The 24540-nt window shown below is 42.9% G+C and overlaps 1 protein-coding gene across 1 annotated transcript in view; it reads left to right on the forward strand.

Annotated features, from left to right (window-relative positions):
• Positions 1-417: 417 nt before the first annotated feature.
• The window catches only part of LOC138364783 (putative per-hexamer repeat protein 5), a 66548-nt gene continuing 42425 nt past the window's right edge, over positions 418-24540 (forward strand). The window contains exon 1 of the mRNA XM_069324757.1: positions 418-694. Within this exon, the coding sequence (XP_069180858.1) occupies positions 418-694 (277 nt within the window). The remainder of the gene's footprint in view (positions 695-24540) is intronic.

A 24540-nucleotide genomic window follows, 5' to 3' on the forward strand; every position in this document is an offset into this window, starting at 1 on the left:
GAGGAAGCTATGGTAGTAACGTGTGAGGAAGCTACGTGAGTAACGTGTGAGGAAGCTACGTGAGTAACGTGTGAGGAAGTTACATGAGTAACGTGTGAGGAAGCTACGTGAGTAACGAGTGAGGAAGCTATGGTAGTAACGTTTGAGGAAGCTACGGTAGTAACGAATGAGGAAGCTATGGTAGTAACGTTTGAGGAAGCTATGGTAGTAACGAGTGAGGAAGCTATGGTAGTAACGTTTGAGGAAGCTATGGTAGTAACGTGTGTGGAAGCTACAGTAGTAACGTGTGAGGAAGCTATGGTAGTAACGTGTGAGGAAGCTACGGTAGTAACGTGTGAGGAAGCTATGGTAGTAACGTGTGTGGAAGCTACAGTAGTAACGTGTGAGGAAGCTACGTGAGTAACGAGTGAGGAAGCTATGGTAGTAACGTTTGAGGAAGCTACGGTAGTAACGAATGAGGAAGCTATGGTAGTAACGTTTGAGGAAGCTATGGTAGTAACGAGTGAGGAAACTATGGTAGTAACGTTTGAGGAAGCTATGGTAGTAATGTGTGAGGAAGCTATGGTAGTAACGAGTGAGGAAGCTATGGAAGTAACGTTTGAGGAAGCTATAGTAGTAACGAGTGAGGAAGCTATGGTAGTAACGAGTGAGGAAGCTATGGTAGTAACGTTTGAAGAAGCTATGGTAGTAACGTGTGAGGAAGCTATGGTAGTAACGAGTGAGGAAGCTATGGTAGTAACGTTTGAGGAAGCTATGGTAGTAACGAGTGAGGAAGCTATGGTAGTAACGTTTGAGGAAGCTATGGTAGTAATGTGTGAGGAAGCTATGGTAGTAACGAGTGAGGAAGCTATGGTAGTAACGTTTGAGGAAGCTATGGTAGTAACGTGTGAGGAAGCTACGGGAGTAACGTGTGAGGAAGCTATGGTAGTAACGTGTGAGGAAGCTACGGTAGTAACGTGTGAAGAAGTTACATGAGTAACGTGTGAGGAAGCTATGGTAGTAACGCGTGAGGAAGCTATGGTAGTAACGTGTGAGGAAGCTATGGTAGTAACGCGTGAGGAAGCTACGGTAGTAACGTGTGAGGAAGTTACATGAGTAACGTGTGAGGAAGCTACGTGAGTAACGTGTGAGGAAGCTACGGTAGTAACGTGTGAGGAAGCTACAGTAGTAACGTGTGAGGAAGCTACGGTAGTAACGTGTGAGGAAGGTACAGTAGTAACGTGTGAGGAAGCTACAGTAGTAACGTGTGAGAAAGCTACAGTAGTAACGTGTGAGGAAGCTACGTTAGTGACGTGTGAGGAAGCTATGGTAGTAACGTGTGAGGAAGCTACAGCAGTAACGTGTGAGGAAGCTATGGTAGTAACGTGTGAGGAAGCTATGGTAGTAACGTGTGAGGAAGCTACAGTAGTAACGTGTGAGGAAGCTATGGTAGTAACGTGTGAGGAAGCTACGGTAGTAACGTGTGAGGAAGCTATGGTAGTAACGAGTGAGGAAGCTATGGTAGTAACGTTTGAGGAAGCTATGGTAGTAACGTGTGAGGAGGCTACGTGAGTAACGTGTGAGGAAGCTACGGTAGTAACGTGTGAGGAAGCTACGGTAGTAACGTGTGAGGAAGCTATGGTAGTAACGTGTGAGGAAGCTACAGCAGTAACGTGTGAGGAAGCTATGGTAGTAACGTGTGAGGAAGCTATGGTAGTAACGTGTGAGGAAGCTACAGTAGTAACGTGTGAGGAAGCTATGGTAGTAACGTGTGAGGAAGCTATGGTAGTAACGAGTGAGGAAGCTATGGTAGTAACGTTTGAGGAAGCTATGGTAGTAACGTGTGAGGAGGCTACGTGAGTAACGTGTGAGGAAGCTACGGTAGTAACGTGTGAGGAAGCTATGGAAGTAACGTGTGAGGAAGCTACAGTAGTAACGTGTAAGGAAGCTATGGTAGTAACGTGTGAGGAAGCTACGGTAGTATCGTGTGAGGAAGCTACAGTAGTAACGTGTGAGGAAGCTATGGTAGTAACGTGTGAGGAAGTTACATGAGTAACGTGTGAGGAAGCTATGGTAGTAACGTGTGAGGAAGCTATGGTAGTAACGTGTGAGGAAGCTTTGGTAGTAACGTGTGAGGAAGCTACGGTAGTAACGTGTGAGGAAGCTACGTGAGTAACGTGTGAGGAAGCTACGTGAGTAACGTGTGAGGAAGCTACGGTAGTAACGTGTGAGGCAGCTACGTGAGTAACGTCTGAGGCAGCTACGGTAGTATCGTGTGAGGAAGCTACGTGAGTAATGTGTGAGGAAGCTACGTGAGTAACGTGGGAGGCAGCTACTTGAGTAACGTGTGAGGAAGCTACGTGAGTAACGTGTGAGGAAGCTACGGTAGTAACGTGTGAAAAAGCTACGTGAGTAACGTGTGAGGAAGCTATGGTAGTAACGTGTGAGGAAGCTATGGTAGTAACGTGTGAGGAAGCTACGGTAGTAACGTGTGAGGAAGCTACAGTAGTAACGTGTGAGGATGCTACGGTAGTAACGTGTGAGGAAGCTACGGTAGTAATGTGTGAGGAAGCTACGGTAGTAATGTGTGAGGAAGCTACGGTAGTAATGTGTGAGGAAGCTACGTGAGTAACGTGTGAGGAAGCTACGGTAGTAATGTGTGAGGAAGCTACGTGAGTAACGTGTGAGGAAGCTATGGTAGTAACGTGTGAGGAAGCTACGGTAGTAATGTGTGAGGAAGCTACGGTAGTAATGTGTGAGGAAGCTACGTGAGTAACGTGTGAGGAAGCTATGGTAGTAACGTGTGAGGAAGCTACGTGAGTAACGTGTGAGGAAGCTACGTGAGTAACGTGTGAGGAAGCTACGTGAGTAACGTCTCAGGAAGCTACGTGAGTAACGTGTGAGGAAGCTACGTGAGTAACGTGTGAGGAAGTGTTGGAGGAGGAATTGTGATGGTCTCGTAAATAGTGGCAAGGATATAGGGGCGACCTGAAGGCAGTTGGGCGTCTGTGGATAGTTACCTGTAAGACTGTGGATAGTTACCTGTAAGACTGTGGATAGTTACCTGTAAGACTGAGGATAGTTACCTGTAAGACTGTGGATAGTTACCTGTAAGACTGAGGATAGTTACCTGTAAGACTGAGGATAGTTACCTGTAAGACTGAGGATAGTTACCTGTAAGACTGAGGATAGTTACCTGTAAGACTGTGGATAGTTACCTGTAAGACTGGGGATAGTTACCTGTAAGACTGAGGATAGTTACCTGTAAGACTGTGGATAGTTACCTGTAAGACTGTGGATAGTTACCTGTAAGACTGTGGATAGTTACCTGTAAGACTGTGGATAGTTACCTGTAAGACTGTGGATAGTTACCTGTAAGACTGTGGATAGTTACCTGTAAGACTGTGGATAGTTACCTGTAAGACTGTGGATAGTTACCTGTAAGACTGTGGATAGTTACCTGTAAGACTGTGGATAGTTACCTGTAAGACTGAGGATAGTTACCTGTAAGACTGTGGATAGTTACCTGTAAGACTGTGGATAGTTACCTGTAAGACTGTGGATAGTTACCTGTAAGACTGTGGATAGTTACCTGTAAGACTGTGGATAGTTACCTGTAAGACTGTGGATAGTTACCTGTAAGACTGAGGATAGTTACCTGTAAGACTGTGGATAGTTACCTGTAAGACTGTGGATAGTTACCTGTAAGACTGTGGATAGTTACCTGTAAGACTGAGGATAGTTACCTGTAAGACTGAGGATAGTTACCTGTAAGACTGAGGATAGTTACCTGTAAGACTGTGGATAGTTACCTGTAAGACTGTGGATAGTTACCTGTAAGACTGAGGATAGTTACCTGTAAGACTGTGGATAGTTACCTGTAAGACTGAGGATAGTTACCTGTAAGACTGTGGATAGTTACCTGTAAGACTGAGGATAGTTACCTGTAAGACTGTGGATAGTTACCTGTAAGACTGTGGATAGTTACCTGTAAGACTGAGGATAGTTACCTGTAAGACTGAGGATAGTTACCTGTAAGACTGAGGATAGTTACCTGTAAGACTGTGGATAGTTACCTGTAAGACTGTGGATAGTTACCTGTAAGACTGAGGATAGTTTCCTGTAAGACTGAGGATAGTTACCTGTAAGACTGAGGATAGTTACCTGTAAGACTGAGGATAGTTACCTGTAAGACTGAGGATAGTTACCTGTAAGACTGAGGATAGTTACCTGTAAGACTGTGGATAGTTACCTGTAAGACTGAGGATAGTTACCTGTAAGACTGAGGATAGTTACCTGTAAGACTGAGGATAGTTAGCTGTAAGACTGAGGATAGTTAGCTGTAAGATAGTCCTTAACATCAGTACTGGAAGATGGAATATCATTTGCAAGGGATGACCCAATGGAAGATAAGAACTTCAAAAGGTCAGATATAACAACAACAAGGAGCAGCGGTTTCAAGCTCAACATGCCACAATGTAGGACTTAGAACAGGAGATGCTTGTTCACCCATAGAGTTGTAAACCCGAGGACATGCATACCCACCAAAGCCACAAACGCCTAAACTCTGCCGGGTTTTATAATACAGCTGGAAAACATCAACAGGATAAATGGGGGGACATTTGACAAGCCGCCAGCTTCCTGTCCTCATCGAGGCCACTAGTATTAGTGGTCACTAGTATTAGTGGTCACTAGTATTAGTGGTTACTAGTATTAATGGACACTAGTATTAGTGGTCACTAGTATTAGTGGTCACTAGTATTAGTGGTCACTAGTATTAGTGGTCACTAGTATTGGTGGTCACTAGTATTAGTGGTCACTAGTATTAGTGGGCACTAGTATTAGTGGCCACTAGTATTAGTGGTCACTAGTATTAGTGGTCACTAGTATTAGTGGGCACTAGTATTAGTGGCCACTAGTATTAGTGGTCACTAGTATTAGTGGCCACTAGTATTAGTGGTCACTAGTATTAGTGGTCACTAGTATTAGTGGTCACTAGTATTAATGGTCACTAGTATTAGTGGGCACTAGTATTAGTGGGCACTAGTATTAGTGGCCACTAGTATTAGTGGTCACTAGTATTAGTGGTCACTAGTATTAGTGGGCACTAGTATTAGTGGGCACTAGTATTAGTGGCCACTAGTATTAGTGGGCACTAGTATTAGTGGTCACTAGTATTAGTGGTCACTAGTATTAGTGGGCACTAGTATTAGTGGCCACTAGTATTAGTGGTCACTAGTATTAGTGGCCACTAGTATTAGTGGCCACTAGTATTAGTGGTCACTAGTATTAGTGGTCACTAGTATTAGTGGCCACTAGTATTAGTGGCCACTAGTATTAGTGGTCACTAGTATTAGTGGCCACTAGTATTAGTGGTCACTAGTATTAGTGGTCACTAGTATTAGTGGTCACTAGTATTAGTGGTCACTAGTATTAGTGGTCACTAGTATTAGTGGCCACTAGTATTAGTGGTCACTAGTATTAGTGGCCACTAGTATTAGTGGCCACTAGTATTAGTGGTCACTAGTATTAGTGGTCACTAGTATTAGTGGCCACTAGTATTAGTGGCCACTAGTATTAGTGGCCCTCAGGTAAATTCTGGTAAATATTGTGCCTCTTTACATGTTCAAAACGGCTGAATCTCTTCCCACACTTTGGACATATTTTTTTTTTTTTTTTGGATATATAGAAGAGTTGTTACATTGTTGTAGAGCCACTAGTACGTGTAGCGTTTCGGGCAGGTCCCTGGAATACGATCCCCGCCGCGAAGAATCGTTGTTACAACCAAGTACACATTTTACTGTTGAGTTAAACAGAGGCTACAGTTAAGGATTTGCGCCCAGTAAATCCTCCCCGGCCAGGATACGAACCCATGACAAAGCGTTGGCAGAACGCCAGGCGAGTGTCTTACCACTACACCACGGAGACTAATGACATTCATGAGGTTGGTCACCAGAAAGCACTAACATGTATGTGCTTTATTATATTTCCACATGCTCTAAATTTTTTGCCACACTTGGCATATTCAAAAGGTATTTCCTCCACATGCACCTTCCTGTGAGTCTTCATACTTCTATGTCAACTGAATAACTTCGTGCACTCTGGGCCCTCATGAGGCTCGTCACTTGAATGCACTAATATTTATTTATTTATTTATTTATTTATTTATTTATTTATTTATTTATTTATTTATTTATTTATTTATTTATTTATATGCAAGACGATACATTGGGTTTGTGAGAATACATAGCATAGTATTTACAATCTTGTAAAGCCACTAGCACGCGCAGCGTTTCCGGCAGGTCCTTAATCTGTGCAGGTCCATGAGGCCATGCACTGGACTATATCCAATCCTATCTTAGTGATAGACACCAATGTGTAGCCATCAATAATATAACCTCTCCCATTCTACCAATAACCGTTGGAGTGCCACAGGGCAGCATCTTGGGACCTCTTCTTTTTCTTATATACATTAATGATCTGCCTAATGTCTCTAACATTCTGAAACCTCCTATTTTGTTTGCTGATGATACTACCCTCATCTACTCCAACCCCAACCCACATACATTAAATGATGTTGTTAATAATGAACTAAAAAAAGTCCACTTATGGATGTCAACCAACAAACTAACACTTAACATAGAAAAGACCTACTACATCCTATTTGGAAGCAAATCTACAAATGCAATTCAGCTTCAGATAGACAATGTAAACATTAGCAATAAAAATGATGGAAAGTTTCTTGGCCTATTCCTAGACAAGAGACTCAACTTCAGTACCCACATACAACACATAACTAAGAAAGTCTCTAAAACAGTTGGTATACTCTCCAAAATCAGATATTATGTACCTAACTCTGCTCTCATCTCTCTATATTATGCACTAATCTATCCCTATCTTAATTATGGTATCTGTGCATGGGGTTCAACCACTGCAAACCACCTCAAGTCCATCATCACCCAGCAAAAATCTGCAATCAGAATAATATAAAATTCTGCTTTCAGACAACACTCAGCCCCCTTGTTTAACTCCCTAAACATGCTAAACATAATCTCACTCCACAAATTCTCTTGTGTCAACTACATTTACAAAACCCTGTTCTTAAATGCAAATCCTTGTCTGAAACTCTTCCTGGACAAATGTAATAGGACCCATTATCACCACCACACCAGAAATAAATATCTCTTTGATATCCCCAGAGTTAAACTTAATCTGTGTAAACACTCTATGCAAATAAAGGGACCCAGTTTATGGAACTCACTCCCTATTGAATTGAAAAGCTGTCCAACTTTTACGTCATTCAAAATCAATACTAAAAAGTACCTAATTTCATCTTCATAGTTTTTCACTTTTTGCCTTAAAATTGCACTGTATCTATTGCTACCCAATCTCCCAACCTTTATGTTCCCAATTTGAACATCTTTACCATTGTGATTGTTATGAAAAATGGTGGACTTGCTATGGGGGAACTGGTACTATTAAGGGGTTACCTTACCTTGAGGTTACCTTGAGGTGCTTTCGGGGCTTAGGGTCTCCGCGGCCCGGTCGTCGACCAGGCCTCCTGGTTGCTGGACTGATCAACCAGGCTGTTGGACGCGGCTGCTCGCAGCCTGACGTATGAGTCACAGCCTGGTTGATCAGGTATCCTTTGGAGGTGCTTATCCAGTTCTTTCTTGAACACTGGGAGGGGATTGCCAGTTATGCCCCTTATGTGTAGTGGAAGCGTGTTGAACAGTCTCGGGCCTCTGATGTTGATAGAGTTCTCTCTCAGAGTATCTGTTGCACCTCCGCTTTTCAACGGGGGTATTCTGCACATCCTGCCATGTCTTCTGGTCTCATGTGATGTTATTCTGTGTGCAGGTTTGGGACCAGCCCCTCTAATATTTTCCACGTGTAAATTATTATGTATCTCTCCCGCCTGCGCTCAAGGGAGTACAGATTTAGGCTCTTTAGTCGGTCCCAATAGTTTAGGTGTTTTACTGAGTGGATTCTAGCAGTAAAGGATCTCTGCACGCTCTCCAGGTCAGCAATTTCTCCAGCTTTGAAAGGGGCTGTCATTGTGCAGCAGTACTCCACTCTAGAGAGCACAAGCGTTTTGAAAAGTATCATCATCGGTATAGCATCTCTAGTGTGAAAAGTTCTTGTTATCCAACCTGTCATTTTTCTTGCAGTTGTGACGGATATTTTATTGTGTTCTTTAAAGGTAAGGTCTTCCGACATGAGTACACCCAGATCCTTTACATTGCCTTTACGTTCTATTTTATGATTTGCCTGAGTTTTGTACGTGGTTTTCGATTTTATATTTTCATTTTTTCCGTAGCGCATGAGCTGGAACTTATCCTCGTTAAACACCATATTATTTTCTGTAGCCCACAGAAAGACCTGATCTACATCTGACTGGAGGTTCGCCGTGTCCTCTATGTTGCCTACTCTCATGAAGATCCTAGTGTCATCTGCAAAGGATGATACAGTGCTATAGGATGTGTTCTTGTCTATGTCCGATATGAGGATGAGAAAAAGTACTGGAGCAAGCACAGTACCCTGGGGGACTGAGCTCTTCACGGTTGATGGGCTGGATTTTATTTTGTTGACTATTACACATTGGGTTCTGTTGGTCAGGAAATTGTAGATCCATCTGCCTATTTTTACGGTAATTCCTTTTGAACGCATTTTATGTGCAATAACGTCATGGTCACATTTATCAAAAGCTTTTGCGAAATCTGTGTAAATTACATCAGCGTTTTGTTTGTCTTCCATAGCATCTAATGCCATATCATAGTGGTCCAGCAACTGCGACAGGCAAGAGCGCCCTGTTCTGAAACCATGTTGTCCGGGGTTATGGAGATGCTGTGATTCCATGTATTTTGTGATCTTACTTCTTAGCACTCTCTCAAAATTTTTTATAATGTGCGATGTTAGTGCTATCGGTCTGTAATTTTTTGCCTCTGCCTTATTTCCTCCTTTATGAAGTGGTGCTATCTCTGCTGTTTTTAGTATATCAGGAATAACGCCAGTATCTAGGCTTTGTCTCCACAGAATGTGGAGGGCCTGCGATAGTGGTTTTTTACAGTTCTTGATGAATATGGAGTTCCAAGAATCCGGGCCTGGTGCAGAGTGCATAGGCATACTGTATATGGCTTCCTCAAAATCCAGTGGGGATTGGGTGACGTCTGATATATGATTTGATGTTGGTATCATATCCATGAAAAATTCATTTGGGTTATCACTCTTTAGTGCGTTTAATGGCTCACTGAAAACAGAGTCGTACTGCTTCCTCAGTAGCTCGCTCATTTCTTTGTTGTCATCGGTGAAAGTTCCATCTCCCTTTCGCAGGGGCCCGATACTAGATGTGGTTTTTTATCTTGATTTTGCATAGGAGAAAAAATATTTCGGATTTCTCTTTATTTCACTGATGGCCTTTTGCTCTCTTTGCCTCTCCTGGGTTTTGTATGATTCTTGTAGCTTGCGTTCAATTGTTTCTATTTCTTTACCTAACCTTCTTCGCCGTTCTTGAGATAGGGTGCGACTCTCAAGTTGTTCCGCGATTCGTTTTCTTCGCCTATATAGGGAACGACGTTCCCGTTCCAATCTGCATCTCTTCCTCTTTTTTCTTAGGGGTATGCGGTTTGAGCATATTTCTAGTGCTACTGAGCTTATTTTTTCCAGGCACTGGTTCAGGTTTGCATTTTCTAGCTGTTCTTCCCAGTTTATTTCTGTGAAGTCCTGGTTTATTTGCTCCCAGTTTAAGGGGTAAGGGTAGTTAGAATACAGAGTTATCAAATGAGGGAGAACTAAAAGGCCCGGCCCCCAAAATAAACTATCCACAGTAATAATAACTTGCTACTAGACCATGTTAGACTAAGGGTTGATCAATGCACTCCCACACAGGAAGAAGGGATACTCTGTTCTAATTTACTTATTTATTAACCCCCTTAACAACCCCCCATATACACTCACACCAAAAACAATAATAATAATTACTTTACCACACTATCTTACGTTAAAAGCCTTGGTCCACATAGACAGGATACAAGGTTTACACTGAGAACAAGCTAGGGTAAGAACAAGCTACTGGATAAGCACTGAAGCTGGATGCAGCTTAGGGTAGTGAGACCATGTGGGACCCTAATACAAAAACACAACACTTAGGGGTACCCAAAGCACTGGCAAATACTACCCCCAGGTCTCACCAATCGTTACTACCAGAGTAGGCACACTTAAACACACTGTACTTAACTTAATGGTACAGGAACTTAAGGTAAGGGAAATAAGAGAAGGGAGAAGAGAAGTGCAGCCACAGAGTAGGTCTCGTCCCCACGAACGCCAGCCAGAGGAGAACGCTCCCAGCGACCAGCTCAGTGCTCCTGCATGTGGTGTTGCCGGGAGGAGCCTAATTGATCGTGCAGCTAAGCACATTAAAGATCTTCCCCTATGCAACGTATTGTTACTTTACAAATGATTAGAAAGTATTAGTAAACATAGTTGGTGCCTATGTTATTATTTAATAATCAACCTCCAGCTCAGTTTTAAATGCTCTTTGAGAAACAATAATAGTCTTACGTCTGGCAGGGAAGATATAAACAATTTCAGCTCGTGATGCGTCCAACTATACTATAGGAAAGTTTAATAGCTCAATTTTGACCTCTGGTTTCCACTGAAGAACCCAGGGTCGTAACAGTGATCATTGCTGTCTTCTTATATGTGCTGCCATTCTGCTGTATGGTGCTTATTAATCTTGTTTATCTGTATCTATTGCTACCCAGTCTCCCAATCTTTATGTACCCAATCTGAACATCTTTACCATTGTGATCATTGCTGTCCTATATGTACTGTCAATCTGCTGTATGGTGTCTATTAATCTTGTTTAAATTACTAATCAAGCTGTCAATGTAATCAATCAGAGCTTTAATATAACAATGTGCTTTAATATACTTACTAAGCTCTCTCATCTCATTTTTCTCTTGCAATGTATTTGTTATCATTTATCAATTCTGATAGAAATTACCTACTTAAAATTATCTGCTAGATTAAGGACCTGCCCGAAACGCTGCGCGTACTAGTGGCTTTACAAGAGTGTAAATACTGTACTATCCAATGTATTCTCACAAACTCAATGTACCTTCTTGTACATATATAAATAAATAAATAAATAAATAAATAAATAAATCTAATATGTGCCTTCTCATATATCCAAAATTCTTGAATCTCTTCCTACACGCTGGACTCTCACAAGTTTTGCCACCTGAATGCACTAACATGAGTCTTCACATGTTCAAGCCGAGTGAAACTCATCCCACACTCTCGTCACTCATGACGTTTGTCACCAGAATGCACAATGTGCTTCAAATAATGATAGTCAGCTTTCAGCCTCTGACTCTGCTTTTGAGTTCAATAGGTTCTTCTCTTCCATTGGGTCATCCCTTGCAAATGATATTCCATCTTCCAGTACTGATGTTAAGGACTACCTTACAGGTAACTATCCACAGTCTCTGTACCTAATGCCTACTAATTCCACTGATGTTACTGACAGAATCCTTTCCCTTAAAACCAAGTCTAGTGCCCTTGAGGAGATACCAACTCTTATTTACAAAAAAGCCTTCAGATTTTTAGCTCCTGCCATTGCATTGCTCTTCAACAAGTCACTTGAACTCCAAACCTTTCCAGATATTCTAAAAAAAAGCGAGAGTAACCCCTGTCCACAAATGTGGTGATCTCACTGATGTTAACAACTTCAGACCTATATCAACTCTGCCAAACTTGTCAAAAATATTTGAAAAACTAATCTACTAGCAGCTTTATTCTTATCTAGCCAAACTCAATATACTTAGCTCTTGTCAGTATGGCTTCAGACCCAAAGAAGCACTAACGATGCACTTATTAGTATGATTAACTTGATACATGCAGCTCTTGATAAAAATGAGTTCCCTGTTGGGTTATTTGTGGACCTGCGTAAGGCATTTGGCACTGTTAACCACCAAAACCTTCTTCTTAAATTACAACATTATGGAGTCAGAGGACACTCCCTGCAGTACATTAAGTCTTACCTTACTGACAGGCTCCAGTATGTTTCTGTGAATAATTCAATTTCTCCCACCCTACCCATCAACATTGGTGTTCCTCAGGGCAGCATACTTGGCCCTCTCCTCTTTCTCATCTACATTAATGACCTTCCAAATGCCTCCTAACATCTCAAACCAATTCTATTTGCTGACAACACGACCTTCATTTACTCTAACTGTGTAATTACTATATGAGTACTGGAACACTTGATGATATATTGGACTTGTACCCAAGATTAACCGTGTAATGTATCAATTATACAATGTATGTATTTGATGTAACTATATAACCTGAGCTTGTAAAAGCACCTTCATCACCTTCAGTGATTAAGGGCTTAATTGCACACTAGTTTCTCTATCAGCTATCTCACCCTGTCAGAGTAAAAGAGACAAATGTATGTGCATGCATGTGTGTGTGTATATATGTATGTATATGTACATATATGCGTGTGTGTGTATGTACATGTATGTGTATAAAGTATATATGGAAGCTGATCAGAATTACATTTTACCTTTGTAAATGCACATTAATGACACTATGTAAAAGACACATCGAACACTTTATGTAGGGCATACGTAAATCTATGTATTTACGTATGTAGGTTAGCTTAGCATTTTAAAAGCATCGAATCACCTTCTGTGGTTGATTGTTCAATAAACCCTTGAACTATATGTTTAACACATCTCTAACCCTGTCCATAGAGGACAGAAGAAAATGTATATATGCAGCTTAGCATTGTAAATGTGTGGCCACGTCTGTGGTAGAAAATAATAAAAAAAAAAACTCCAGTCCTGACCCCCTTGCTCTAAATGTCACTGTGAATACTAAGCTAAATAAAGTCCATCACTGGCTAACTGCCAATAAACTCACCCTCAATATTGACAAAACTTTCTATATTTTGTTTGGCAATAAATTCTCAAATCAAATAAATCTCAGGATTAACAATACCCAAATTTGTAACAAAGTAGATGGCAAATTCCTTGGCGTTCTCATTGACCAGAACGCTGAATTTCCAGGGACACATTCTAAATATATCAAAAAAAAGTTTCAAAAACTGTTGGCATTCTTTCTAAGATCAGATATTATGTACCTCGCCCTGCCCTGGTGACTCTCTATTACTCTCTCATCTATCCTTATCTCAACTATGGTATTTGTGCTTGGGGTTCTACTACCCAAAATCATTTACGTCCTCTAATTACTCAACACAAAGCTGCTATTAGGACAATATCCAACTCTGGCCCCAGACATCACTCGGTACCCTTAGTCAAATCTCTGAATATGTTAGATATTAAGTCACTGCACATCCTCTCATGTGTATTTTATAAATATAAAACGCTGAACTGTAATGTCAATCCTGACCTTAAAAGCTTCCTAGAAGGTTGTAACAGAACCCATGAGCACCACACCAGAAACAAATACCTATTTGATATTCCAAGAGTACGACTTAGTCAAACTAGAAATGCTTTGCAAATCAAGGGACCTCGAATGTGGAATGACCTTCCCAATTATGTTAAAGACTGTACCTCTCTCAACCAGTTTAAGATAAAAACTAAGTACTACCTAATTAGCTCAATGTAACCTACCTCACCCCCAAAATGTCAACCCATGTCTTCTATTTTAAACAATGCTGTTTGTTGACCAAATTGTATTTTTGCTTTTTTTCTGTCATGGCAGATTCTTTGGCTAACTTATCAGCTCTATCATGCATTCGGAGGCCAACATGAGATGGAGACCACATGAAATGGACTCTGTTACCATCCTTAATAATTTTTTCTCAACACAATTTATACTTTAATCTCAATTAGTATGAAGTTTTAGTCTTAGTGTTTTTCTTGCCCGAAACTCGGGCAGTTAGTTTAGTTCATTTATTATGCACCCCATACCCATCTTGTGGGCGGTAGTGGAAAGGGTTACAGAGGCACATAATGGGCTCAGGGACTGAACCCCACAATTCATTTAGCTAAGCAAGTTACAATCTTGATGAGCTAGTTACAAACTTTAATATAAGTCGTCACATCAACAATGGGTTCGAGATCGACCTCAAGTACAGGTTCTAAATTAAGCAACTGACATATGTGGAGAGCTAGTGTCACAATTTATATGTTTGTCCTGCACACCGCCCCCCATCCAGTGGGCAGCGGTGGATAGGTTACAATCACTCAGTTACTACCTACAGTTAGCAAACTGGGGATATTTGGCTAAAATTTCTGGTAGCAGATCATTTTGAATGAAAGTTTTACACATCGCTGGAACATTGGTTATAGAATTGTCTCTAAATTCACGTATCTTTTCGCACTCCATCACATAGTGACGGAGGGTGTGCGAATAATTTTGTTGACACAGTTTACATTTGATCAGGTCTACATCACCAGATAATGAGAATTCCCAGAGGTACTTGTAACCGAGTCTAAGCCGAGCAGTAGTAACATCTAGAAGTCTACTGATTTTATTGGATGATCCATAGATGTGTGGCTCCTCTTGCATGATAGTATGATGATAGATGGAATTACTGGTGTCAATTTCACTTTGCCTCAGATCTACAAGATCTTGTTGAAGTTCTCGGTGTACTGCTGCTCTCAGATTGCTCATTGACAATCCAAGGTTACACTCAAAGGCTCCTTTAAAGGCAGGTTCTTTGGCTAACTTATCAGCTCTATCATGCATTCGGAGGCCAACATGAGATGGAGACCACATGAAATGGACTCTGTTACCATCCTTAATAATTTTGTTGTATTTGTGTCTAGCTTCGGACACGAGCATGTTACAGTTATGTCTTAAAGAGTTGAGAGCATTTAAGGATGATAAGGAGTCACTTACAATTAATGTATCAAGTTTGGAGACTTGTACACATTTCAGTGCAAGGATCAAGGCAAATAGTTCGGTCTGAAGGGTAGAGGCCCAGTTGTTTATACGGACTCCCCACTCAAAGTATAGGCCATCGCCCATTGTCAGGACAACTGCACTTCCAGCTGCACCCGTGGTGCTGTGTTGGGAACCATCAGTGTATATGATTTGAGAGAGAGAATGCTCTGTGGACAGAGCATCAATATGGCTTAAGGCGTTGAGCTTTGCCTCAAGACGAAGCTTGGACTGATCTCTAATTTGCTTCTTGGGTGGAAAGGGAGGGATTAAAACTGGAAAGGGTGTAACCTCCCACGGTGCAGGAAAGTGCCGTTGTTGTTTCTCTTGGTACAAATCATGAACCCCATACATTCTGAGTTGAGTTCCAGTTTTTGTTATCCATTTAGAACAATGCTGATCTTCAATAAAGAAATTCTGGAGGGCTTCTGTGCAAGGATTAGGATGAGTTAGCCTAAGCATTTTTATACCAATTTGACAGTTAATTTCAGTAACACGATCAACAATGCTCAGAATATTAAGTTCCTTTCTCATATTAAATATCTTTGTGGTACGAGGGTACCCAAGGATTATCCTCAAGGCTTCGGTCTGCAATTTTTCAAGCCCTCCAAGCTCTCTTTCAGGCATCAAAACAAGCAGAGGCGCAGCATAATCCACTAAAGATGTGATGTATGCAAGGTACATCATTTTGACAATGCTGACATTGGCACCATAGCCTGAGTGATAACCTGCAACAGCCTTGAGAGCTCGGAGCCTCTCTTTAAACTGACGACAGTCTGAATACAACATGACCATACAGTGGCATCTCAAGGCCAAGGTATTTGAATCTGTTTACATAGTCAAGCTGGGAGCCATCAGGCAGTTGCATCTTGCGAACAGCTCCTCCCTGCCTGGGTGGGCGCCGATTTAGTATCTTTGTTTTCTCTGCTGAGATAATTAAACCTAGGTCCTGACATGAGTCTAATACAGAGTTAAGAGTGTTCTGCGTGTTAGCATACCCAGTGGTGTGTATCATTATATCATCAGCATAGCTAATGATGTGGACGTTGGGTTTGCTCGGTATAGAGTTTAACAGCGTGTTTATTAAGATATTAAATAAGGTAGGACGGAGGACACCACCCTGCGGGGTGCCTAGTTCAAAGTCTCTTGTTACACTACTATGCCCCTGGAAAAATACAGATGACTTCCTGTTGGATAAGTAACCCCTGATCCAACAAAGAAGCCGACCACCAATATTCATTCTTGCAAGCTCACTCAAGATAACATGTCTATTTGCAATATCAAAGGCAGACTTAAGATCTAGGAAGGTGGTATATGACTTTTCAGTGTGCAGGGTAAGAAAGGTGGTGATGCAATGATGCACACTCCTTCCATGCATGAAGCCATATATCTGGGGGGATAGCATGGTTCTTATTCTATGGAGGAGACGGTTATTTAGGACCATTCTCTCGAATGTTTTGCAAGTGCAGCTAGTAAGGGAAATTGGGCGGAAAGCATTCTCTTGATTTGGCTTGGGAATTAGAATGATTATACTGTTGGTCCAAGAGATAGGAAGTTCCCCAGTAACATAGCTCATATTATACAGCTCAAGCAGGGGATTCCCTGGTACTAAAGGGAGCAGACGCAATATGTCATAAGTGATACCATCTTCACCGGGGGATGTACTCGGGCAGGAAAGGAAATTAATACACTTTCAGCCTCCCAGCGAACAAGGAAAAATGTTAGCGCAAAGTGCTCTCAGCGTTTCGGGCCATCGAGCGGAAACACTGAAAAGTGTTGACTCTTTTCACTGTCCTGATCTTAATTTTCGATGTACACATTTCATTTTGTACCAATGTGTTCGCAATAGAATATTCTAGAAGAACATATGTATAAAATGTCCCCAAACTGTGATTTAAACCACTACCAATAAAGAAACTACCTGGATCACTAGCCGTGAGCTCCAAACACCGACGAGATGTTTCTATTCTTTTCAGGGTTTTCAACTCCACACTTGTCCTACAGCGTTAAATTTGGTATCTTTGAGATTGCAATAAAATTCCCTACATGGACATATGCATATAAATGAAGAATGATGATCACGGCCCACCTGCAAGAGTGTGGGAAGTGGGTGAAGTGTTATCTGTTACTGCACATCGGCGGTCTACAATAGTCTTACCACGAAGATACAAGACAATGCCGTTCTCTCAAATAGGCTATGTGGCTACTAAAGAAAACGTAAATTTTATGGCAAACATGTTCATACTATCCCCAAGTCGCTATGATAAGAATTGAATTTATAGAAATATTTGTTCGTCGGACATAAAAATATGTCCAACAGTAAAATATGGGCAACTTCAAGTGACCCCCGGCGGACACGCTCTTGTGTCCACGGGGGAGGAAAGTGGCAAACAACAGCCGTGTCCGGGATCCAGTATAACAACAACTCCATAGTGAACGTCCTTCACGCAGCAGCTGGGGACGAAGGATTGCACAGTTCTCTCCGTCGACAGGTGTCTGTTCAACCTGCGCCTGCCCGTCAGGTGCCAGGAACCTGCTGCCTCCCGGAGGTGTTGACACAACACTCGCCATACCCTTCACACCACCATGAAGAGCAGTTGCCAAATGCTGCCATCAGTCCCACTCGCTGTTCAGAGCCATCTGGAGGTGATGTTCGCTCCAGCTGGCTGCCAAACTCACCACCTTTAAAATTACGAAGTGCACAAGGGGACCGGTGCCAGACCGAAGACTCCTGCCATCATCCCAGCTCCCCCACAAGAACCAGGTGTTGCATCTTCTGCCAGTGGTGGGCCTTCCCCTGATGTAGAGTGGCCACTTACTGGTTCTGGGATAATGTCACCTACTGTGAGACCACCATCCACAGCTGGACCCCACAGTCAACTGGAAGTGGGGGATAAGGAACTGGATCAAAATGAGACAGATCGCAACCTCAGCCTCCCTACCACCTCGCCCTTGGGTCCCTCCACTGTTCAAGCAGTGGTTGCCCTTCGTGACCGGTTGCAGGAACACCAGCAGCAGTCACAGCAGCAAACGGAGCGGCTGCAAGAGCAACTCCAACATGAGAAAAAATCCACCAGCGATATTTCGTTGATGCTCACGTGTATGAGGGGACTTGTAAGCAATGACTGCCAAACTTCCCCTTCCACCCCTGAACCCTCCAAACATGTGTTCGCTTGCCTATCAGGGGAAACTTCTAGTGATCTTGAAACCTTGTGTAGTGGAGCCCTTCCACGCAGGTTAACTGCCAAAGTTGTGCTAAAGTATGTTCAAAACGACTCTATAGCTGGAAATGACCGACAAATTGTACTAGACCATTGGATGCAAATGTGTGACATTGGTAATAAACTAAGAAATGTTCCTGGACTTATACAGTAGTGCAATAGATAATATGTATATAGATAATATATATTAAGTGAACTAATAATATCAATATATAATGCTGACTTTAAATGCACAATTAACTAAGTTATCCGTCCTACGCTGGAACATTGCATCCCTCAAAAAAAGGTTCTCAGATTTACATCACAAAGTAATGTAACGGTTCTATTGTTACGTAAAGTATGGTGACAAATAAACACAGACACTAAATATATATTTGGTCGAATATACAGAAGTACACAGGTGATACGTTGGTGTGAGTTGAGCGCACTGAGCGTTGGTACAGTATCTCGCAAGTGTCTGCTCTAGACCACACTTGAAAGTAGACTAGCCAATGTTCGATTGATTGATTGATAAAGATTAAGACACCCAAAAGGTGGCACGGGCATGAATAGCCCGTAAGTGGTGGCCCTTTTGAGCCATTACCAGTATCAAGAGCTGATACTGGAGATTTGTGGAGGTGCAACTGCACCCTGCGTGACGGGAGATGTCTCCCGTAATTATTAATTTTTTTTCTTTTTTCTTTTTTTTCCCCCAGTATTCTGAGTTTGCATTTAACCATCAAGCTGTTATCGTGGGGGAGGATACTGCTTCACAGTCTTTATGAGGGTGTCCAGCTGCTGGACACCTTTGTTGACCAGGAGAGTGGCTGTGTTGATGGCTTCAGGGTGGCCACTGCATGATTCAGGAACTCTTAAAGCTCTTCTAAGGTCATTGGTTGCTTCACATTCCAGAAGATAGTGAAGTAATGGCTTTTCTGTGACAGTTTGGCAGAAGATGCACTCTCTCTGTCGGGGTTCACCAATCTCCCAGTTGCATCTGTAACCTAGACGTAGTCTATATAGCCTAACTGCTATTTCCCTGTGGATTCCTTTTGGGATATTTAACCTTTCTAATTTGGTTGCCTGAAGATACCATGTTGCAGATGGCGAACCTTCAGCTATTCTCTGGTGTAGGTAGGCTTTGTTGAGATGTGAGAGTTTTTTGGTGATGATGTTTTTTATGTTCTCTAGGCTGGGTTGAATTGTTTTATGTATCACTGGATGACGAGTTGCCAATTTAGCAATTTCATCAGCTTTTTCATTTAATGGGATTCCAATATGGGATGGGATCCAGTTTAAAGTTATGTTGAGGCCTTTGCCTTTAGCGACTGCTCCTTGATACAAAATGGTGGTAATTATTTCCACATTATCTTTCCACTGTTTTTGTCCTAGTATTTGAAGTGCAGCTTTTGAGTCTGTGTGTATGATTGCATTTTGAGTGTTTTGTGCAATCACATATGCGAATGCCTGTTGTATGGCGAACAGCTCAGTTTGGGTTGATGATACTAGTCCTCCCATTCTCCAATATGCCTGAACGCTGGTCGTGCAAAGAGCAGCGCCAGCACTCTCATTTTCTGTGTCCACCGATCCGTCTGTGAAGATGTGGGTGGCTCCTGCTACTGCTATGCTATACATTTGCTCTTCTATTATGCGCCTTAGGATTGTCGGATCATAGGCAGCCTTTTTCATTGGGAGACTTTCTATTACTATTTTGAAAGTAGGCTCTTCCCACGGCGCGGAAGGAGTGTAATTTGGGTGTGGATGATCACCCTCTCTATCAAGAATCATGTTTTTTAAATGTAGTCTGTTTAGGACTTTTCCTGCTCTTGCAACCCAAGAGTTTCCATTGTTTTGGCTTAGTCCAACCACCAAAGCCTGCCGTACTGGGATTGGATCAGAAGAAATAATTATCTTACTGATAATTGTAGCTGTCCTTTGTGATATTCTTTCTTGTAGAGAGGGCAAACCCGTCTCCAGTCTAAGAGTTTCAAGCCTGGTCCACATGGGGGCTCCCAGTGCAGCTCTCATAGCATTGTTTTGGGCAACTTCAAGCTTTTTCCACTGTTGGTGTGATAGATTTGTGAGTGCAGGTGCGGCATAATCGATCACTGATCTGACTGCCTGTACATAGTATGTGCGAAGGACTTGCAGATTGGCTCCTCCAGAAAGGGAGGTTAGCGACCTGAGGATTGCCGTCCGGGCCGCAGTTCGCTCTCTCAAGTATGTGACCTCAGCATTAAAATTCATGTGTGTGTCCAGGATGATTCCTAGATACTGATAGGTGTCGACCCATTCTATTGGTTGACCCTGTACTGTGAGTTGGATGTTGGGCTTCGCTATTTTTATGGGCATGGCCTTTGACTTTGAGGGGTTGAGTTTGATCCCAATCTGTTTTGCCTCTTTACTGATGCAGTCTAAGCATTTGGGTGCAAGGCGCGCCGCATCCCTTCCTTTTATGATGATGACAAAGTCGTCCGCGTAGTTTAGCAGCCTGCAGTGATGTGGGAGTTTCAACCTCATTATTCTTTCCATTAAACAGTTGAAGAGAAGAGGGCTAAGAATACCTCCTTGCGGTGTACCATTTTCATGTCTTTTGTACTCAGAGACTGTGCCATGAAGTTTTACTCTTGCTTCTCTGTTTATGAGACAGTTTTTGGTCCAGGAGAGCAGGTTGCCTCTGACCTCTTTGTCAATGAGGCAGCAGAGAATAGCTGGGGCGCTAGCCAGTTCAAAGGCTTTTTCGAGGTCCAGGAATATCAGCATTCCTGGTCTGTCATTCAAGTGGGCTAACAGAGTTGTAATACATTCCACTGTGCCAACCCCTCTTCTATAGGCATACATATCATGGTGCAGTTTAGGCATTTTCCACTCCAGTCTGTTGAGTGCCATTCTGTCAGCCGTCTTGGCTGCACAGCTTTGGAGAGAGATGGGCCTGGGATTAGCTGGATCTTTGGGTTTTGGGATCGGCACTATGTCTGCTCTATTCCAAGCAGAAGGTCTAGTTTGAGAAGTCCAGGCTAAATTAATTAACCTTAGGTATGCAGCGTCTCCCTCTGGGCCGAGGTTTCTAATCATTTTATAGGTTATTTTGTCGGCTCCAGGGGATGTATCCTTGGAGTTTTTCTTAGCCCGATTGAGCTCATCCAGTGTGAAGGGGGCATTAGTGTCAGAGACTTCTTCACATGCTGTAAGGATTCTGTGCCACCTTTCTTCCTCTAGTCCGGTCTGTACTGCTAATACATCTGGTGGAAGTTGATTGCTGGCTGCTCTCTCTGCAAACCTGGTTGCCAGTACTTCGGCTTCCTGTTGAGGATCCTTGGGGTATGGAGCTTTAGGTGTTTTATTCCCTTTGGCCCGGTGAATTTGCTGCCACATCTCCCCGAGAGAGGTGTGTTCATTCAGGTGTGAACACCATTCTAGCCACTTTTGTTCTTTTATTTGTCTGGTCTCTCGATGTACATGTTCCTTGACCTCACAAAGTAAGATCCTGTTGCGGTCACTTGGCTGCTTTTTGTATAGCTTTCTTGTTCTATTGAGTCTATGGTTGAGTTCTTTGACGCGTTCGCAATAGTACCAATGATCTTTATGGTGTCCGGTGGACTGTTTTTTCAGTGGGATTGAGTGGTTGGCTGCACTTTGAATCGCTTTGACAAATTCTTGTTCTGCCTGATTAATGTCTTCGGGAAGATCATAGTTTCTTTGCCACTCTGAAATGAGGTTTTGAAATCGGTCCCAGTTTGCTAAAGCAAAGTTCCAGGCTTCAGATGGAGGCGGAGGTGGGGTGGGTAGGTCTAACTTAAGATCAATTTGGACCCCATAGTGGTCGCTTGTCAGTGTGGGCTCAACTGACCATATTGCTGCATCTCTTAGGGAGGCTGAAACGAAGGTTAGGTCTAATCTGCCTCCTTGGATGTGGGTAGGTTCATTCTTGTTTAGGATTTGTATTTCTGGAAGCTGGTCCAGTAGATGTGTAATGTGTATGCCGGCTTCATTTGTTTTGTTCGAGCCCAGTGCCAATCGATGATGGGCATTAAAATCTCCACAAATGATTGTGTTTGTTGTTGTCGCGTGTCCAAATAACACAGAGAGATCCATTTCGGCTTGTGGAGACCTGTACACATTGAACACTTCAAGTTTGTCATGTCTTAGCTCAATGGTGACTCCCATTACCTCTGTCCCTGCTCCACAATTGGGTGGGCTGGTTATGGATTTGGAGATCAGGTCACTTTTTACATAGATTGCACATCCCCTGGATTGCCCATTGATCCATGGAAGGAAGAAGCCTCGATAGCCTGAGATTTTAGGTTCTAATCCGGCTCGAAGCAAGCTCTCCTGTAGTATCAGGATGTCTATGCCTTTGGTTGCTGCTATGCATTTCAAGTGTTGCAATTTAGTGCGCAGTCCTTGCGCATTCCATTGCAGGATCTTTAGAATTCTAGGTTCTTGGAATGTGCTGATAATTCCGTGGTATCCATGGAGTCTGATGAACACGCCATGGAAGTTGCAATTGGGGTATAGGTTCTTAGTGGACCTGAAATTGCCTCATCAATGTCGCTTTCCGACGACCTGGACTCTATCTGCTTTTTATGGGGGTGTCTCCTGCCCTGCTGTCTTGTCGGTGTGGATATTACATCTTCGAATTTTTTGAGCTTGTGCTCAATTGTCTTCCGAGTCTCTGTGGTTTGCTTGATTCCATGTGAAGACAGCAGACTTTCGATTAACTCAGTGACCAAAGTTTTGAGCATTGGCCAGAGAGCGTTCAGTTCAGTGGGAGCACTATTTAATGTTGTGCAGGTTGAGGGCCTAGTGGCTTTTAGACCCTTCTCGGTGGTAACTTTGGCACTGGAATTGCTACTCCTATTGGCCCCAGTGTGCTTGCTGGATGAAATGGGAGGCCGACTGCTTTGAACATGAGTCTTGTGTCCTCCATCTTTCTTTTTGTCCTGTACTGTCTTCTCACCCTTCACCATGGCCGATGGTGAAGGGCCGTGTGCCCCCTCTTCCTGAATGGGTAGACCCCACGCGGTTTTAGTGGGCATCGGAGCTGGTATTCGTTTTGGTGGGGGTTTCGGCTCAGTTGTTGGCGTGGTGGGGTTCGTTTGAAGCCTTTTGAGCCTTTCAGGGCATTTCAAGTTCCAGGCATGATGTGCCTTGGAACAATTTGGGCATTTTGCCTGAACAGGGTGGTTTGCCTTGAATTTATCAATACATGTTTTTGTATCATGGGACTGGCTGCAGACTCCGCACCTCACTGGGCGTTGGCAGCCATCTTTGTGATGCCCAAATCTCTGACATCTAAAGCATCTTAGGGGTTCTGGGGTGTAAGGCCTGTGTTGGAACACCCCCCAGATTCCAAGGTCAAGTTTTTCCGGGATCCGTCCTCTTACTGTGAGAAGAACTTGTCGAGTTTCTTGTTTTGTTCGTACTTGGCATCTCTCTGCTGACACCACATAGTTCAGCTTTTCGAGATGGCCAAGGCCCATATGCAAGGGATAATGGAGGACAATGACTTTACTTAATTTATCCTCTGGTTTCAATTCCTCACATTTTGCGTAGTTTTTTAGAATCGTAGCGGCCGACTCGTCTTTTGGCCTTAGAATGTATTCTCCTTTGAGATTAGGTTTTGCCCTGACCTGGAGCTGGGGGTACTCTTTTTCCAGGTCCACTACAGTAGCGTAGGAAGACTTACCTTCCGTGTGCTGCACTTTGAAGACCGGAAACGTAGATCTAGTCTGAGGCGCTGGGAGAGCTGGAGAAGCTGGAGAGATTAATGGGCGATGGGTCGTCATGGAGTGGCTTGTCCTGTTAGCCTTAGTCACGTGATGCCACTCGCCGTCACTTTCGGAACTGGTGTCCATTATCGATGGTCTTTTCCTACTCTGAGCAGCATTGCTGGATCGATTATAAGTCAATTGGAATTCCATGATGAAATTTCAAATGATCACTTGTGGAGTGGTCTGGTGAGTGAAGGACGTGACGTCTGGTGTACAACTGCTGAGCAGCCAATGTTCGCTACACCGCTGCTTATATTGCTCGGGCAACACCTCACCGTGTTGCCCGGGCAACGCCTCACCTCATTCATCTCCAAAGGTTGACAGGAATATTAACACTATATTTGGAGCGAGTATATTATTGGGATAATCTACTCGCTACAGAACTCCCCCTCCCAGGGGATGAAAGGAAAAATACTTGATCAAGGAACTTAGCTGGTCGGTGAATTGTACGCCCTGTTCGAGTTACATAACCATCAAAGTTAACTTCCTCCTCTTCGCTGATGTCATCTGTCATGTTCACAGAAAATGGTACCATCCGTTTTCTATGTATGGCGGCTGAGACGCCAGAGAGAGAAGGTAAACAATAGAGCGTACAGGACGCCCGCCAAGCTTGGTAGCTACTAGTCATGTAATCGTTTATAAGTATTAAAGTCAGTAACCAAGTCATG

The sequence above is a fragment of the Procambarus clarkii genome, chromosome 14, assembly GCF_040958095.1.
Source record: "Procambarus clarkii isolate CNS0578487 chromosome 14, FALCON_Pclarkii_2.0, whole genome shotgun sequence".
Classification (NCBI taxonomy): domain Eukaryota; kingdom Metazoa; phylum Arthropoda; class Malacostraca; order Decapoda; family Cambaridae; genus Procambarus; species Procambarus clarkii.